We start from the raw sequence: 18,041 nt of genomic DNA on the forward strand, positions 1-18,041 counted from the left end.
CTGCTTGACAGCATGAAGCACATTCACTTCAGATATCAGTCACAATTCACATTCCCACATGGAGGAAGCAAAAGAAATATAAAATATACCCTAGAAATATGGATGCAATTTGTAGGCCCATAAAGAAATCCTTTCAATCCCATGACATTAACTTTCTGCAGGCACAAAGTAGCTACTCAATTTTCTTCTCATTATTAGGACAAATAAGATTAAATTCTGACCTGAAGTGGCCAGTCAGTCCTCCTATGAACTTGCCAACTTTAATGGAAGCTAATATGTGCATCTATAAAAGTATTATTTTTACTTTTAATACTGTCTGAGGGAAGAATATGACTCTTAATTGGTAAATTTAGGTTGATAAAATGCCCTCTTGTACCAAACTTAATAAAAAGATACATGTTCTCTTGTAGATCCAACAGAGAACCTTACTAACAGGCAAGTAATATTCCATCTCTTCTTCAGCTGAAAGCCACATAGGTCAATTCCCATCTTCCCTTAGAGCACAGCTCAGCAGGAGCATTGTACACAATGTCCAGCTTTAAAAAGTCTGAGTTTTTTCTCTATGAAAACAAAGTTAATAGATTTCAAAAGATTTGCAGGATCTGGGTTTAGTGAGGAATGGGAAGACACCTACCTGCTCTTTGGGCACACTGAACAGGGAATTAGGGACTATTTTTGGATTTAGATTCAGTTCTCCCTTTGACGTATGTCTGACCCCCTTAAATGTTAACAGAATTTACACACACACAGGAAAATACTGTCCTTCTCTCTTCCACAGATGCTATGAGTGACACAGACAGCACCATTCATTTAGATCTACAGACCAGGGGCTGGGGTTGGGGCTAGGATTTGAGAAGGCCACAAAAGGGAGGCATACCACCTGTATAGCTCAGATGCCAGCTATTGCAAAGTTTCCCCCAGATTGCTCTTTTGGGAGAATAGGATTTTCTCCAAGCAGAAAAAATGAAGTGAGGGAGGGGAGACAGTTCCTGTTCTGTTCCCAGAACTTGCAGATGTCAGCAGGGCTGATGAACAGTGGAGAAGGGGGTGAGGGGCAATTGTACTGAGGCCCCTCAGAACAATCTATAACTGGGGCGAAAAGGGAGGAGTTGGAGCCCCAGAAAACATGATGTACCGTGGCCCAAAATTTCTCTTGACAGGCCTGGATGACAGAGGCTGTGCCAAAGCCACGACGCTACCCTTGTGCTGCTGAATCAGGCCCACCTCAGATCTCCTAGCCCAAATGGAGACATGCTGCCAGGACTTCCTCACCTTCTATTGCCCTTAGAACAACCCCTCATGGGGCTCTGCAGAAAAGTTAGTGCAGCCTTGTTCTGCACTAACTTTCCCATGGGTTTGGTTGTAAGGTAACAGAGGTGTTCTCCCAGCCTTGCCTTTCTGCACTGACAGGTTACCGGTCCCCAAACAGATATTTGCAGATCCTGGGGCAGAGGATAATGCTGTGGAGACAGCTGATTCCTTCCTGCTTCTTTCTCCACCCTCACAGAAAGGATTAGACTTATGTGCAGATTGCAGGGGATATCAGTCCTTATTCAGGTAAATTCCCATTCATTTAAATGTGAGTTTACTTCTTTAAGCACTGAGTAAGGAGGTTAGGACTTGGCCCTCAGTACATTTTTAAATTAGTCTGGAGAACAACATGCTCTCCATTTACTCAATCAATTTCTCAATAGCTTGTGGCTATAGACTTCCACTTTGGCCTCTGAGCCTAATTCTAGCCTGGAATATACCATATGGATGTGGTTTCAGTGGAAATTAATAGGAACCACAAATTTTTGCACCCAAAAGCAGAATTTGGCCCTAAATATACACATTTTCTGTGTTGGCTGAGTTTGAGTTTTGCAGACCAAAATGTGGACTTCAAGTATTGTGACTCTTACAAATATTGAAAGACTTGCTGTAAAAATGATGTTTTACTTTAAGCCCCAGCCGCTACTCTGACATGAGAATCTGAGATTTCAATTTTTAAGATTTTTATAGTAAATTGTATCCCTCGTGGTTACAGAGCAAAGCGTGAAAACGTGACCAGAATGTACCCTAGAAGTTCAAAAGTCCAGGAAAACCCCCAAACTTTTTTCTTTAAATCTCACAATTTTTAAGCAAAGCTTATGACTAGGGCCCTACCAAATTCACGGCTATGAAAAATGCGTCACGGACTGTGAAATCTAGTCTTTTGTGTGCTTTTACCCTCTACTATACAGATTTCACGGGAGAGAACAGCGTTTCTCAATTTGGAAGTCCTGACTCAAAAGGGGTTACTGGGGGGTCACAAGGTTATTGTAGGGGGGCTGCAGTACTGGTACCCTTACTTCTGTGATTACTTCAGAGCTGGGTGGCTGGAGAGTAGCTGCTGTTTGCCGAGTGACCACTTCCGAAGGCAGCGTCCCACCACCGGCAGTGCAGAAGGAAGGGTGGCCATACCATGCCATGCCATGCCATGCCACCCTTCCTTCTGTCCTGCTGCTGGCGGCGGCTCTGTCTTCAGAGCTGGGCTGTCTGCCAGCAGCTGCTGCTCTCCAGCTGCCCAGTTCTGAAGGCTGCGCTGCCGCCAATGGCGCAAAAGTAAGGGTAGCAGTGCCCCAACCCCTCCTACAATAACCATGCGATTCCCACACCAAAATCCTTTTTTTTTTGGTCAGGACCCTTACAACACCATGAAATTTCATCTTTAAATAGCTGAAATAATGAAATTTACTATTTTTAGAATCCTCTGACTGTGAAATTGACCAAAATGGACTGAGAATTTAGTAGGACCTTACTTTGACTTTTGGGGGCCCAATTCATGCTTTTTTTAAAAATGTTCTGGATTGGCAATACTGGACTTTGAGCAACCTTTAGTTTTCACTTTAAAATGACATGGTAGCTGGTTTAAATTGTGTGCTCTTAATACCCGTTTCTCCAAGCCTCAAAGCCAACAATGTCATTTTAAACTGTATGAAGACCTAAAGCTTTTAACTGTACTTTTCCTTTTAGAGACTATTCCAAATATCATGGTCAAAATAGCATTACTTTATTGTGTATTTCTAGTGGCCTTTCAAAGCCCCTTCTAAACAACTGAGTTTTAAACACACACACACACACACACTGGGTCTAAGGAAGTCCTTTGTGTTTCACATGAAGCTCACATGCTAAAACAGCATCTTCCCCCATATGCGTCTTATGCAATAATAAGCGCATGATCTACAGATGGTGTGATAGTGATTTGTTTTGCATTTTAAAAGCTGGACGCAGCATTCTAAGCTGAGTCAGAGAAAAGGCACACAAAGTACACCAGCAGCAAGTGCAATTTCAGGTAAATGGCTCAAGGCTAGAAGCAATGCCAAAACATTAGCAAACAGAAGTGCTCTAAATCTGAGATTAAGGATTACTGACTGCTCAAGATGGCCTGTGACAAACAGAGGGCCTGATTCGGCAACTGGGGATTTAGCCATTGGCTTCAGTGGGAGCAGGATCAAGCACATAATTCTGACATTTCATTCTGAAAGTACAATGTTCTACCTCAAAAGCTTAATATTTTCAAACCAACATTCAATTTTTATGATCAATATTATTTTCCTCAAAAGAAAGCAGAAAATGTGAGCACCTAAAGTTGAAACAATACACACAACAACAAAATACTCTTTGACGTTACCATCTTTTTCACTATGCAAGCCTTATTAACAGTTAAACATGTGATCCTGTGTTTCCATAAAATAGAAAATCTTTGCTGCTGTATTCTCACTCTGCAAAACGAAACTAGAGCCTTGTGCTTGACACATTCTAACAGCATTTATCTGAGTAGAATAAAACGTCCTGGGGAGATTTACTACTTACAGGAGACACAGAACTAGAGGGGGGATGGGTGAGAAGTTGCACTGTGAGGCACACAGCTTGTATCTAAATATAAACCACCAAATCCTGCTCAGATTGCTCATAAAATAGTCTCATGACTAAGTGAGTAAGGAGAGCGAGATTTGACCTAAAAGAGTAAATCACAAATTGTAACATTCATTTCGCTAACTTCATCTGCATTCATCCTAAATAGATTATAATTTTAAATCATGGATTCAACCTTTCAAAATTGTAAAATTCTTTCTTGTATTAAATACTAACTGCTAGTACTCCCTCCAAAAGTATTCTGCATCTTTTGTATGAAATGAATTAAAAACAAATGGACAAATTCAATTTTGAACTGTCCGCCTTCCAGTGTACACTGGTTTGTTGTTATTGTCATGCTGCGCTTTATAATATTAGAACTTCATCTATGCTGTGCTATATTATCATTGTTATGTATGCCAGGGAATTCATTCGTGATATAGACTTTTTTATATAATTTCTTTGTAAATGTCCATGATTAAAGTAAAACTTGTCCAGTGATAAGGCAAAATATATTGTTTTGTGGTAAACACATTTCTCAGGCCTGCTATGAAGGAACAGCTAAAGATGACAGATGAAAAGTTTGTCAGAATCCCTCATACAGCGCTTATCAAGTTGCACTTGGGTGATCCACCCAGGGCACCAAAGCAGCTGTATGACACCACTCCGGCCCCATAACATTGCAAAGGAAATCCTCTAATATTGTAGTTGGCATAGTGGCTCCTATACCACATCTCCTCCCTGCTGCTGGTGAAGGGGACATGGCCTGAGGAAAGAGAGCATGGACAGGGTGCTTGCCTTTGAAATGCTCTCACATAGCTAGAGACTAGCACTGCACATAATTGCCCCAGGTTTGTAATAATGCAAAGGTGAACCTTATGGTGCAGAGCCTGAGGTGCTGTAGACCTCTTTTACCACACCCAAATCCCAAAGTTGGCAAGAAGCCAACTTGCCCTGGATGTAGGATAGTACAGCCTCTGGGCTACACTAACTTGTGCCTGGCTGCAATGGTCCCTGTTCCAGTAGATGGAAATCGCTGAAGTTCGACTATGCTTTGAACAAGCCTTTTTACCCTCCCACATACCTGATTTGCCCCACATGACAGGAAGGGTTAGGAGGAGATGACGTGGACATGGCTATGCCAGCCATATGCCACTCAAAAATTCCTCTCTGCTGGCTAATCTGTGGCCAGACAGCTAAGGCAGCAATGTACGTGCAGACTGACACGAAGCAGCCTCATCAGGAGCCACGTCCTGCCCCTAGTTGTTTCCAGAATACTGAACAGATGCAGTCCGAGTGGGAATGCTTATAAAGCATTATGCCTCTGCCCAACCACCCTGCCCACCGAGTGCTTACTAAGCATGACAGTACAAGCAGGACATCTTAAAAATGAAATAAAAACCATCAACCAAAAATAACCAAAAACAAAAGTAGCAGGGTTTTACACTGCAACTCAGGAGTGGATGTTAAGAATGACATTTTGATGTTCCAGCTAAGTAATTGAAAGAGTGATTCATGCTGTAATATTTCCAATTAGGAAAAGAGGCTGAAGAAAATTGGAATTCATCTTAAACTGAAACTGAGAAATGGCCAGTGCTGAATATGAAATAGAAATCCTAACTCCCTGACCCCAATGAGACGCAGCCTGCTTACATGTTCTCATATTTAATATCTGCAAACGATGTAGTGAGTATAACAGACATAAACTGGTTCTTATGTAAATTAAAAATGGTCACATTAACAATGAATATTTTACTGCACATGATATTTTCGGGTCCATAACATGATCAAATAGCTAAAATTTGATGGTTGTTCCAATCCATTGGTCCCAAAACAACTACAGAAATGCCCTCTGACTCCTCTGCCATTCACTGGAACATCAAGGGAAAAACTGGACATAGGTCCTTTTAAATGGAGGTCTTCCCACATGATATTAAAAGCAATGCATGACAGCCTTTAATTTTATGCAAGTGTTGTACTATTTTTTGATTAAAAAACATATTTACACACCAATCTTTGCAAATTCAGCTGAGGAAGCAGTCATTTCCTAAAACAGCATGCATTAACCAACACAAGTTAAAATGTAGAAGTATATAATTATCAGGAAACTTCAAATTTCTTCTCTGTGTGGTTATTTTTTATGAATTCAGTTGAAGCCAAAATAAGTCTGTTTCCTGACCTTTTTTTTTTTTTAAATTCATTCATAGTATACTTTTGACAAAATTTCTGCTTCAACAAAGTACATCTTAACAGTGGTTGTAGTAAGATGAGGCACTGAAACATAAACCCTTGGTATCAGAGGCCCGGTATGAGGCCTAAGGCCTGAACTAAAGTAATGGTCAAGACTTTGCTAACCATAAAGCAAAATTAAACTGTAAGCCAGAGGCAAGCCCTGCTCACGGAAGTTGGCAAGGAAAGGGCTGATGTTGCATAAACATATACCTATATAGCGTATTGGATACCAGAAGTATATAAACAGTACCAGGACACACTGATACTGGAACATTCCACACAGATAACAAGGAACAAGCTGATCCATCCCAATGACAGGGCCAAAAGGGTAATATGATGGATAGAGTCGTTTTTTTCGAACCAACATGTACAAGATGAGAGGCGGCACCTTACTATGTAGAGGGGTTGCACCTCAATATGTCAGGAGTGATGTGTAACTTGTTTGTACCTCTGTATAAGAATGCATCTCTGAGTGGATGTCTTTATCCAGCCTAGGGGGCAGTGGAAAGTCCCACCACTAACTGAGCTGAGTCCATTGCCTGGGGGCACATAATCGTAGTATGTCCTGTAAAGTCTAGAGGGAACTATTACTGTACTTCGTTTGACAATAAACCTGGCCGAAGTACCTTCATATCTTACTAGAGTCTGTGGTCACTGGGGGTTCTCTCGGGGTCTGCTGTATCAGCAATCTGTGCAGAGCTGGGACAGCACACAGAGGGAGCACACACATGCAGCTGATTGACATCAACATTGAACAGAGCAGAGCACCACACCAGGAGCGTCTGACGACAGTGGTGATCTTAGTCCTTACACTAACTACATTACCTTCACAAAACTCCTCTAGGAAAGGTAAGTATATCAGCTCTACCACAGACTTCCTGGATGACCTTGGGCAAATGACTTAATCTTTCCACGTCAATACGCTATGTGTAAAATGGTGATAATATATACCTTTTTTTACCTTTACCTATAATATCTACAAAGATTGTAAACTCTTGGTGGCAGGGACTATCTCTTACTGTGTATATGTAGAGTGCATAACCCACAATTAGGACCCAAATCTCAGTTGTGACCACTGTATACAAATAATCATAATGGAGCTGCCTTTCTGTGCCTCTCTTCCCATTTCCAAAAATAGAAACAATGTCACACATGCAGGTCAGTAGCAGAGCCGGGATTAGAATTCACAACTTCAGTCTTCCAACTGCATTACACCAGTAACACTGCTGGTCTGACAAGCAGGGCACAGTCATGGGTTGGGACCCCAGCAGGACTCCATAGATCTTACCCTGCATAGGGCCAGCTATGCTTTAAAGTTATTTAGCATACATGTGTGTTTTTGGCAGTACCTCTCCCAGAACTTCAAGAGGCAGGATCAATGAGTGACAGTGCGCATGAATGGCTCCCAGCCAGACCCAAACTACCCTCAAGGGAGAGAGATATTTAGGGTCATAGTAGCCTAAGTCAGGGGTCATAGTAACCTAGAGCCAAGAGTGTCATGCATGCTAAAAATCATCAGCTGGCTGGACCGAGATCACATGGTTCAAGCCAGCTGAAAAGGGGGCCACAGCTATAGGTAGTACACAACTCTCCTGTACCTGTGACCTACCTTTCACATTTTTCCCAGCTGCTCATGGGCAGTGAGAATGCAGCTTTTTCTTGACCATTCTGATTGCTACATAATTTGTCATTTCAGGTCAGCTTCTGCATTGTATTACATGAACATCAGTTATATATGATCTGTTGTTGCCAAGTTTCCTAACTCTGTAACACCGTATGTTCGCTTCAAAGACAGCAACAACACTGTATGATTGAGTAGTGCTTGATAGAAAAAGAGGTTTCAGAAGACCGACAGTGTCAATATGAAAGACACATTGAGAAACATTGGCAAGACAGATCACATAGGTAGGGGCGGGGAAGAAGCATCAAAGGAAAGAACCACGCCTGGTAAGACCTTTCCATTTTTCAGTAGAGAGGAATCACACCTATATGAGGAAGCCCAATATTGCACAAGACTGGGCTGCTGAGATAAGGGTAGTGCACACAAACCTAGGGCAAGCAGAGGGATATTATGAGATAGCCAAGGCATTAACAGACCACCACTTAGCTGACCCCTCCATATAGTTATTGCTATCTCAATAAATAAAATTTTTTTTGCTCAGCAAGGACTACCAATACCTAGTAATTTTGATGGTGTTCAAAATACACATATGATCCTGTGATTTTCAAAAAAAACAAACAAATCTGTTTGATTGTTGCTTGCCCACATTTAGAAATTTTTTCATAATAATTAGGGCTCTCAGTTAATTGCAGTTAACTCACATGATTACCTCAAAAATTAATCGTGATAAAAATTTAATCGCAAATAATTACAGTTTTAATCACACCATTAAACAATATCAATTGAAGTTTATTAAATGTTTTTGGATGTTTTTCCATATTTTCAAATATGTTGATTTCAATTACAACACAGACTACAAAGTGTACAGTGCTCACTTTATACTATTATTCTTATTACAAATATTTGCACTGTAAAAATGATAAAAGAAGTAGTATTTTTCAATTCACCTCATACAAATACTGTACAGCAATCTCTTTATAGTGAAAGTGCAAATGCAGATTTTTTTTGTTACATACCTGCACTCAAAAACAAAACAATGTAAAACTTTAGCGCCTACAAGTCCACTCAGTCCTACTTCTTGTTCAGCCAATCATTAAGACAAACAAGTTTGTTTAAATTTGCAGGAAATAATGCTGCTCACTTCTTATTTACAGAATCATCAGCAAGTGAAAACAGGCATTTGCATGAGACTTTTGTAGCCGGTATTGCAATGTATTTACGTGCTAGAAATGTGTTAATTAAATTTCTGACTGAACTCTTTGGTGGAGAACTGTACATCTCTGGCTCTTTTTTACCCGCATTCTGCCATATATTTCACGTTATAGTAGTCTCAGATGATGACTCAGCATGTGTTCATTTTAAGAACAGATTTGACAAAATGCAAACAAGGTACCAATGTAAGATTTCTAAAGGTAGCTACAGCACTCAACCCAAGGTTTAAGAATCTGAAGTGTCTTCCAAAATCTGAAAGGTATGAGGTGCAGAGCACGCTTTCAGAAGTCTTAAGAGCAACACTCCGATGCAGAAACTACAGAACCCAAACCACCAAAAAAGAAAATCATTCTTCTGCTGGTGGCATCCGACTCAGATGATGAAAGTGAACATGCATCAGTTGGCACTGCTTTGGGTTATTATCAAGCAGAACCCATCATCAGCATGGACACATGTCCTCTGAAATGGTGGTTGAAGCATGAAGGGACATATGAATCTTTAGAGCATCTGGCATGTGAATATCTTGTGATGCTGCCTACAACAGTGCCATGTAGATGCCTGTTCTTACTTTCAGGTTACACTGTAAACAAGAAGTGGGCAGCATTATCTCCTGCAGATATAAACAGACTTGTTTGTCTTAATGATTGTCTGAACAAGAAATACGACTGAGCGGACTTGTAGTTCTAAAGTTTTTTTGTTACATACCAGCACTCAAAAACAAAACAATGCAAAACTCTAGGCTCTGAAGTTTTACATTGTTTTACTTTTGAATGCAGGGGGTTTTTGTACATAATTCTATATTTGTAAATTCAACTTTCATGATAAAGAGATTGCACTACAGTACTTGTATTAGGTGAATTGAAAACTACTATTTGTGTTTTTTCCAATGAAAATAATTGTAATAAAACACACAAAATGAGGACTGTATACTTTGCATTCTGTGTTGTAACTGCAATCAATATATTTGAAAATGTAGAAAACATCTAAAAATATTTAAATTATATTGTATTCTATTATTGTTTAACAGTGCAATTAATGGCAAGATTAATCACAATAAAATTTTTAATCGCATGATTAATCACAATTATTTTTAATTGCTCGACAGCCTTAACAATAATCAAAAACATTTACTAAAAAAACAGGTAATTAGCGAAAAATGAGCCTACTCTAGGTTTGAGAAGCCGGTTCCCTACTAACAAAAAATTTGAATTTTCTATAAGCATATTTTTAAAATTGGGGACACTAAAATTGTCTCTGCCTTTAAGTATCTATTTACTTCTTGTTGGGCTCTCATTACATTTTCCTCTCTTCACGCGTGCACTTAACTCAGTGATGCACGTGCATTCGAAGTAGAATTAGACCCCTTTGATTCCTTACAATCACAAAATCTACCATTTTATGATCACATTCCCTCAAACTGCCTTCCACTTTCACTACCAATGCCTCCCTCTTGGTAAGAATCAAGTCTAAAATGGCTGTCACCCTGGTTACTTCCTCCATTTTCTGACACAAAAAGTTGTCCCCAATACATTCCACAAATGTACTGGAAATTTTGTGTTTTGCTACATTACTTTTCCAACAGATGTCTGAGTAGTTAAAAGTCCCCCATTATTATCAGGGCTTGTGTTTTTGGATCTTTATGCTATTTTGTTCCAGAAATGCCTCATCTACCTCCTCTTCCTGATTTGATGGTCTATGTCATCACCCTAACTTTCCACCCCCAACCCCCTTTTATCTTTACCCAGAGACTTTCATCTGGTCTGCCTCTCACCTCCTTCGGGACCTGAGAACAAGCGTATGTTCTTGATGCATAATCCACCACCTCCTCCCTTTTTATCTTGCCTGTTCTTCCTGAACAAGCTTCCTGAACCCCTCTATACCAATATTCCAGTCATGAGACTTAGCCCAAGTCTCTGTGACACCAGTTAGGTCATATTGTAGCTTATGTACTAATACTTCCAGTTCTTCCTGCGTATTCTCCATTCTCCTTGCATTTGTGTATAGAGAGGGGAGGGATAGCTCAGTGGTTTGAGCATTGGCCTACTAAACCCAGGGTGAGTTCAATCCTTGAGGGGGCCACTTAGGGATCTGGGGCAAAAATTGGTCCTGCTAGTGAAGACAGGGGGGTGGACTTGATGACCTTTCAAGGTCCCTTCCAGTTCTAGGAGATTGGTATATCTCCAATTATTTCTTTCTTATCTCTAAGATTCTCTCCATGTACACACATGGAGGGGGGAATCTATAAACTCCCATTATTGCTAATAAGAGATACCCATGTGCACAGAGGGCAAAAAAAACCCAAACAGAAATATTGGCACAAGTTGACTGTGTCCAGACAATTCTTCTTAAATGGCCAATTCTTCTGCTTTACAAACAATTGCCTCCAACAACCTCTGCAGTCCGACTGCAAATGATCAAACAAAAAGAGTTGCTGAAAAGTTAACATTTTTTTTTGTTATTGCAAAGTTGCAAGCAAAAATGTTCTCTATGCATATTTTGGATAAATGTTAAAAAGTTACTGTGCTACATCTGAATATTTAAAAAGAACATAAATGCAAGTCTGTGTATTTCAATTTTTCCACGTTTCATATTTAAACATTGTAAATGCTGATGGAAATCTAAATGCCCTTCAAATAAGAAGACAGCTTACATTAAGCAGGAAGGAATTCAGGCATATGAAATATAAATTGTCAAATAAGCAGTAAGAACAAGAGTTAATGTGCAATAAGATTCCCAGTGTATTATGACAATTTCTAGCTATGTAATTGACAAGATATCTTAATCAAATAAGACATTATTTATCATGCTTCTCAAATGTCAAGTTAAGCTATCTTACTAAACATTCTCTAAATGCTGAGAAAAATCTTTAAAATTTTAATGACGTTTGCATGTATTTATGTATAATGGCTTTATTCTATGCTATCTTGATTTTTTGCAAATATGTTTCTTTTCTTGCAAGTAAATGATAACATATGATGGCATGTCTCTCGTCAAATGAGATTTTAAGACAAAGATAGGGATTTATCTTTCAGTCCTTACTCTGGTCAAACTACCAGGCAACCTTAACTTCTGCTGCATTTGCTAGGTTGTACATCACACAATTTCAGGTGGAAGCATCCTGCACGAAATAGATGCCCTCTGGCTCATCTCTCCATTCTGCCAGCAGCTGCAGCGCAGCTCCCCAATTGTGCACTATTCACACACAGGAGCAGCCAGCAGTTCAGAATTAAAAGGGAGCATATTGCATAATCTGTGCTCCTGTCCCCTGTGATTTTTGGCACTGATTCTATTCTGCTCTATTTGATGGGCTACAGGGGGTTCATCTGAAACTCTTCTGAATGGGCTCTTCATAGACTCAGCCTTTAGGAGGAGCTCAACTTTCATTTTATTAAAAAAATACACAAGTTTCTGGGCCTGTTCCTTGCCAAGATAAGACTGGGAAAAGTTAATTGACGTGTGCATGCACACACACACACACACACACACACACACACACATTTAGTTTTTACATACATGTTAGCTGAAGTCGGGGTGTATCCTAAAGAATCATTTTGCAGATCCTCCCCACAATGATTCAGTTGGCCCTGTTCATAATGGAGTCATAATTTATGGAGAAAAATTGGACTACAACTGACAGCGAGTGGTTTGAACTTGTTTCAAAACCTATCCAAAAAAAAAATGCTAAGGCTGGCTCTGCTTGTTAAAATTTTCATCCCCTTCTGAGAGCTCCCACTATTGCTGTGACTGCAGCAGCTGCTGCGAGAGCTCTAGATACATACCAGGGATGAACCAATGTCATCCCTGCAACTCTTTCCACTTTGAAAAGCACTGCAGTAGTGCAAAATGAGAGCCATACTACTGCTGCACTGACTGGGAGTCCTGTAGTCACTGCACCCCACCTCTCCTCTCACTGATATCTACACATGCCCTACTAGGAGTATTATGAGCTGGTACTGGAAAGGAACATGGAGCTGTTTCCTACCAGCCAGAGGAGAACTACCCACGCATCAGCCCAAAGATCAGGGCCCAAAACTCACACGTGCTACAGGAGACCTCCAGCAGTTAGGGGAGATCTGCCCACCTCAAGAACTGAAGAGGACCCATTCCCCAACGGACTACCCAGCCCATCACTGGGGGGACCCACTGCCCAGCTGACCTATCCCAACTACCTAAGTTGGCAGGACAACATGCCTGCAAACCACTGCCACCAGCAGAAGTCACACAGCCACTCATCTTGCACCACCACTGCTGTTATGAAGGACACCTGCCAGATAGGGAAACCACTTGGAGAACCTTCAGTGAAGTAATCAGCAGAGGGACACATAGCCGGTCAAAAAGTACTATGCGAGGTGGTGGAGGGATAGAATGATCTTGGGTATAGAGGAAAAATATTAAAGTTACAGATGCTTTTGTGAGGAGAGCACAGAAGTAGCTTACACAAGGAATGTCATGTGCACTGCTTACAAGGCCCATCATTTTAGAGGGAGCCCCTTATTTAAATTTTTATAAACACCAACACCATTGCACAGCAGAAAGAAACACGGGGGCCTCTAGCTGTGCATTTCAGTGAGTCTGACACAACTTAGTGGTCACTAAAAGTTTATTTTTAGTTTTGTCTTGATAAAGAAAATTAAAATTAGTTTGAGATCAGTAATTTTCAAGGATGCTCAGTCCCATGTGAGTCTCTCTCACACAGTAGGATGTCTGGAATTACAGTGTATTTCACAACATACTAGAAATGTCATGTAGCTATATGACACTCATTTGACTTACAGGAATCTAAACGAAAAAAGATCATGGCTCTTAAATAATAAGAATCCAGAGCTTTCATTTAAAATGATATTTTATTGTAATTTTTGTTGATTTACAATTTTTCCCCACAAATAAAACGATCAAGATTTAAACCCCAAAACAAAGTAAAAAAGTTGAGATCCTGGGAGGTGGGAATCTAGGACACAAACTCTCAACCTGTGGGTTGCAACCAGGTCTCAGGGGTCTCAGCAACCCTTACTTTATGACTAGAAGGAAGTCCAAAACCTTCTTTTGTTGTAATGAGGTCATGGTCTGGAAAAAAATTGCACTGATCTAGAATATTCTTCTTAAGCTTATGGGAGGTGGAAGGTCCATCCCTAAGTACCTTTTTCTAAATTTCCAGACTAGCAATAGTTTCCCCCATTATTTTTAATGAAGTATAAACATACTTATGTACAACAACTTTATTCTACACTATCCTATTCAATGAGCTATGTTTGCAAGAAATCGAACAGAATAGAATGAGGGCCTATGGGGATTAAAAATGAATGAACAAAAGACCAAATTAATGGTAATGTCAAAAATCAAGAAACAGACTAGCCTAGTCATTAATGTTGTAGACAAACAAGTAGATAACTTCCGCTACAGGGGTTCCATCATGACATGGGATAATCTCTATGAAGATGATATGAACAAGCAGATAGCTACTGTCAGCAGAACGTTCGTGTGTCTGAACAAAACAGTTTCAAATCTTAAATCAGTGTCCATGACAGATAAAACCAGATTATACACAATGGTCATTGTACCCACATTACCTTATGGTTGTGAACCATGGGTACTGACAAAAGCATCAGGAGCAAAAGCTGTAAACATTTGAAATGAGGTGTCTGCACTATGTCATAGGCCACGTCTAGACTACACGCCGTATCGGCGCGTTAAAATCGATTGCTCGGGGATCGATATATCGCATCTGATCTAGACGGGATATATCGATCCCTGAGCGCGCTTATATCGATTCCGGAACTCCACCAAAACCAACGGAGTTCCGGAATCGACATGGCGAGCCGCGGACATTGATCCTGCGCGGTGAAGACGGGTGAGTAAATCGATTTTAGATATTCGATTTCAGCTACGCTATTCTCGTAGCTGAAATTGCGTATCTAAAATCGATTTTCGCGCGTAGTGTAGACCTGGCCATAGATGTGACATAGCATTGCTTTGGCATTCTAGACATCTATAGATGACTGAAAATACAGGGCATGATTGCAATCATCAAAAGGCACCAAGTAAAATGGTTTGGCCACATTGCTGAGCATAAAGGAGACAGTGGTATAACATGGTATTCAAAACCATCCAGGCAGCACCCGATTTTCAGAACAATCAGGCTCAAATGGTGGTTCAAAACAGATGTGGATGGAATCTGCTCATAAGCTTGGTCCTATCCAACCTCACCACTAGAGAAAGAAGAGGATGATGAATAGTTTTTTGCACTCAAGAAACCAGTAAGTTGCACATTTCTAAATTTTGCAAGTTAGTGGTATAGCAGTAACCTAAATGTATAAATGCACCAAACTATATGCTCTTGACAGTTATCCTGTCAAACATCACTAAAGGTACCACAATTATATGAAAAATAGGTCTCTCTCATTCCTAACGTCTATAAACTTATGTTTTAAGCATTTTTTGTACATTACCTGTTCATTTAACAGCTCTCTTCCTTTTAATATATCTCAATGTACTACTGTTATAACTTTCCAGTATAATAACTAATGCATTTATAAAATAGGTTTATTTTTTATTTTCCTAAGCTACTTGCTTCAAAGAGCATCATTATGTTTCTGTGCATACTTATGTCCAGAACAACGGGTGGGTGGAGGGGCTAAGTATTATTCTTTAAAGAGCACTTATTTTATCAAAAATACTGCATTACAGTATTCTATAGTACTTGTTCGAAACACTAGAGCTTCTTAAAGGGTTTTCTGTACATTACTGGAGCACTTTTATAAAGGGAGGTTATTTATATCCTACACCCATTCATTTTGATGGGCTCCATAAATTGATGTATTCCTCCTATAGCAAGAACTTTCACATCAAGGAGACCAGCAAACTCCCTTCCACACCATTATCCCAAGGAAATTCCTCAGAACTCCCCCACTTTTCCACCCATGACATCCCAAAGACACCTTAACTCCAGGCACTGCCCCCCAGCTCCAAAGGCAGATGATTTTTCATTGTGGGTAGGCAGGGAAAGGTGCACTCACGCCCAGGGATACGTGCACTCAGTAGGGTTGCCAAATTTGGTTGGACATATTCCTGGAGGTTTCATCATGTGACAATCTTTAATTAAAGATTAATCCGGAGACAATGTGTGGGAAGGGACGCACGGGGTCACATCTCTCTCTCCCCTCTCCCACCTCCACATTTCTGGGACCCCCAGCAGTGAGGAGGCAGTGGCTCCCCCTGATGGCAGCACTCACTATGTGTCTGTGCAGCACCAGGAGGGAGGAAGCAGCAGGGCAGCTGGCTGGCTGTGGGCTGAGCTTCCCCCGCTACATGGGGCTACTTCTTCCCTGCTGCTGGAGTCCCAGCACTTCCCACTGCCTGCTTTGCGGACCGTCCGGTGAGGCAAGTCATGGGAGCATCTTCTAGATTGGGAAGAGGACCTGCTACATGGTGCTCAGTGCCAGACAGCTCAGGTGGGGCCCCATCCAGCCCGAGAGCCCCAGGGAAGCAGACTAAGGGGAAAGGGGGAGGGGGAAAAGCAGACTCTGCAACCGCCAATGTGCCTATCAAGGTGCTTTGGGAGCACCATATTCCCCCCTCCAATATGAAGTGTCTTGCTAACTGAGATGCTCAAGCCTGAAGTACCATCCCACCCTGATGGCACAAGGGGGATGGTGCATCCCAGCTGTGTTACCCCCTTTGTTGGTCTTGTTTTGAACTCTTGCTAAATTGACTGAGGATAGTTCCAGCAGGGAGCAATGCCTGCAAGCTCTGCAAGGGGCTGGGCAGTCAAAGACCAGGAGGAGATAGTTGTTAGTGTATGTCGGGGTTCTCAAACTGGGGGGTCACAAGGTTATTGCATGGGGGGTTGCAAGCTGTCAGCCTCCACCCCAAACCCCACTTTGCCTCCAGCATTTATAATTGTATTAAATATATAAACAAGTGTTTTTCATTGGGGGGGGGGGAAGAGGGCATCATACTCAGAAGCTTGCTGTGTGAAAGGGGTCACCAGCACAATACTTTGAGAACCACTGGTGTATATTGTCTACCTACACATTAAGTTTCAGGGTGCGGGAGGCAGAGGCAACAGGTGGGGCGGTTGCATGCCCCCACAGAAGTTTCCAATTATCCCCATCCTCAGCCCCTCTCCACAGTTATATGTCACCCAGTGCTTAATTTGTGCCTAGGCCTGAGCCCTGGCACCTCCAGCCTTGGCAGTGCAGAGCCCCGGCCCCCCGGGCTTGCTGCCTCAGTTATGAGCACAAAAAAATTACTTGAGCCCTGGCCCTTGGCAACTAATCTAGCCCTCAGGGCAGGCTAAGGAAGCCACTGTGCTGAGAGCAGGGGCAAGTCCCAGCCCAAGAACCCTTCCCCGGTGCAGAGAGGTCGCGTGACAACCCCCGCAACTACACCCTCCCCGCGGGCAGCCCAACCCGCCAGGTGTCCCACCGCCCGGGGGAGCCCGGCTCTACCGAGCGGAGGACCGGTGTGGAAGGAGGCGGGGGTGGCCAGCGAGCTGAGCCCCAGCCACGACACCCCCCACCGCTCCCGCGGAGAGGCAGAAGCCGGCCCCTGCGGGCGGCCCTGCCCACGCCAAAGGGAAGAGCCAGAACTCAGGCGCTGCCCAGCTCGCCTTTACCCTCCATCTCGCCTCCGGAGCCGGCGCTGCTGTTCATGGACCGCCCCGGTGCAGAGCGCGACCCAGGCGCTGTCCAGGCGGCGGCGGCTGTTCGGGTGTCTCTCGCCCTGCGCCGGAGCCCGCCCGTCTGCCCTTGGCAAATGGCTGCAGGTGGAAGGCAGCGAGGCGAGCGAGCGTCTCCCGTCGCGCAGGCACAGCGCAGTCTCCGCAGCCCTGACCTGCCCCTCCAGCAGCTGCTGCCGCTCCTCAGCCGCCACCGCCGCCCGGCCCCTGATTAATAACTTCGGCGCCGCTGGCTCCCTGCCCGCCACTTGTCCAACGCAGGGAGCTGCTGGCGCCGCGCGGAGACGCAGAGCACATAGCAGGTCGCGGTTCCCTCGTGCGATAAATACCCGCGTGGGCGTGGTGTGACTAGCGGCGGGGGGAGGGGGGGCGGCACGGGAAGTGTTGAAAGGGCAGCGCTGTTCACACAGCACCCCCCTGCCC

General features: G+C 42.5%; 1 protein-coding gene across 1 annotated transcript in view; it reads right to left on the reverse strand.

Moving 5' to 3' along the window:
- Positions 1–17,806, reverse strand: part of GADL1 (glutamate decarboxylase like 1) — a 130,186-nt gene extending 112,380 nt beyond the window's left edge. Inside the window, exon 1 of the mRNA XM_032784160.2 lies at positions 17,556–17,806. Coding sequence (XP_032640051.1) covers positions 17,556–17,592 — 37 coding nt within the window. The 5' untranslated portion in view covers positions 17,593–17,806. The remainder of the gene's footprint in view (positions 1–17,555) is intronic.
- Positions 17,807–18,041: the final 235 nt, after the last annotated feature.

Source organism: Chelonoidis abingdonii, chromosome 2, assembly GCF_003597395.2.
Source record: "Chelonoidis abingdonii isolate Lonesome George chromosome 2, CheloAbing_2.0, whole genome shotgun sequence".
Classification (NCBI taxonomy): Eukaryota; Metazoa; Chordata; order Testudines; family Testudinidae; genus Chelonoidis; species Chelonoidis abingdonii.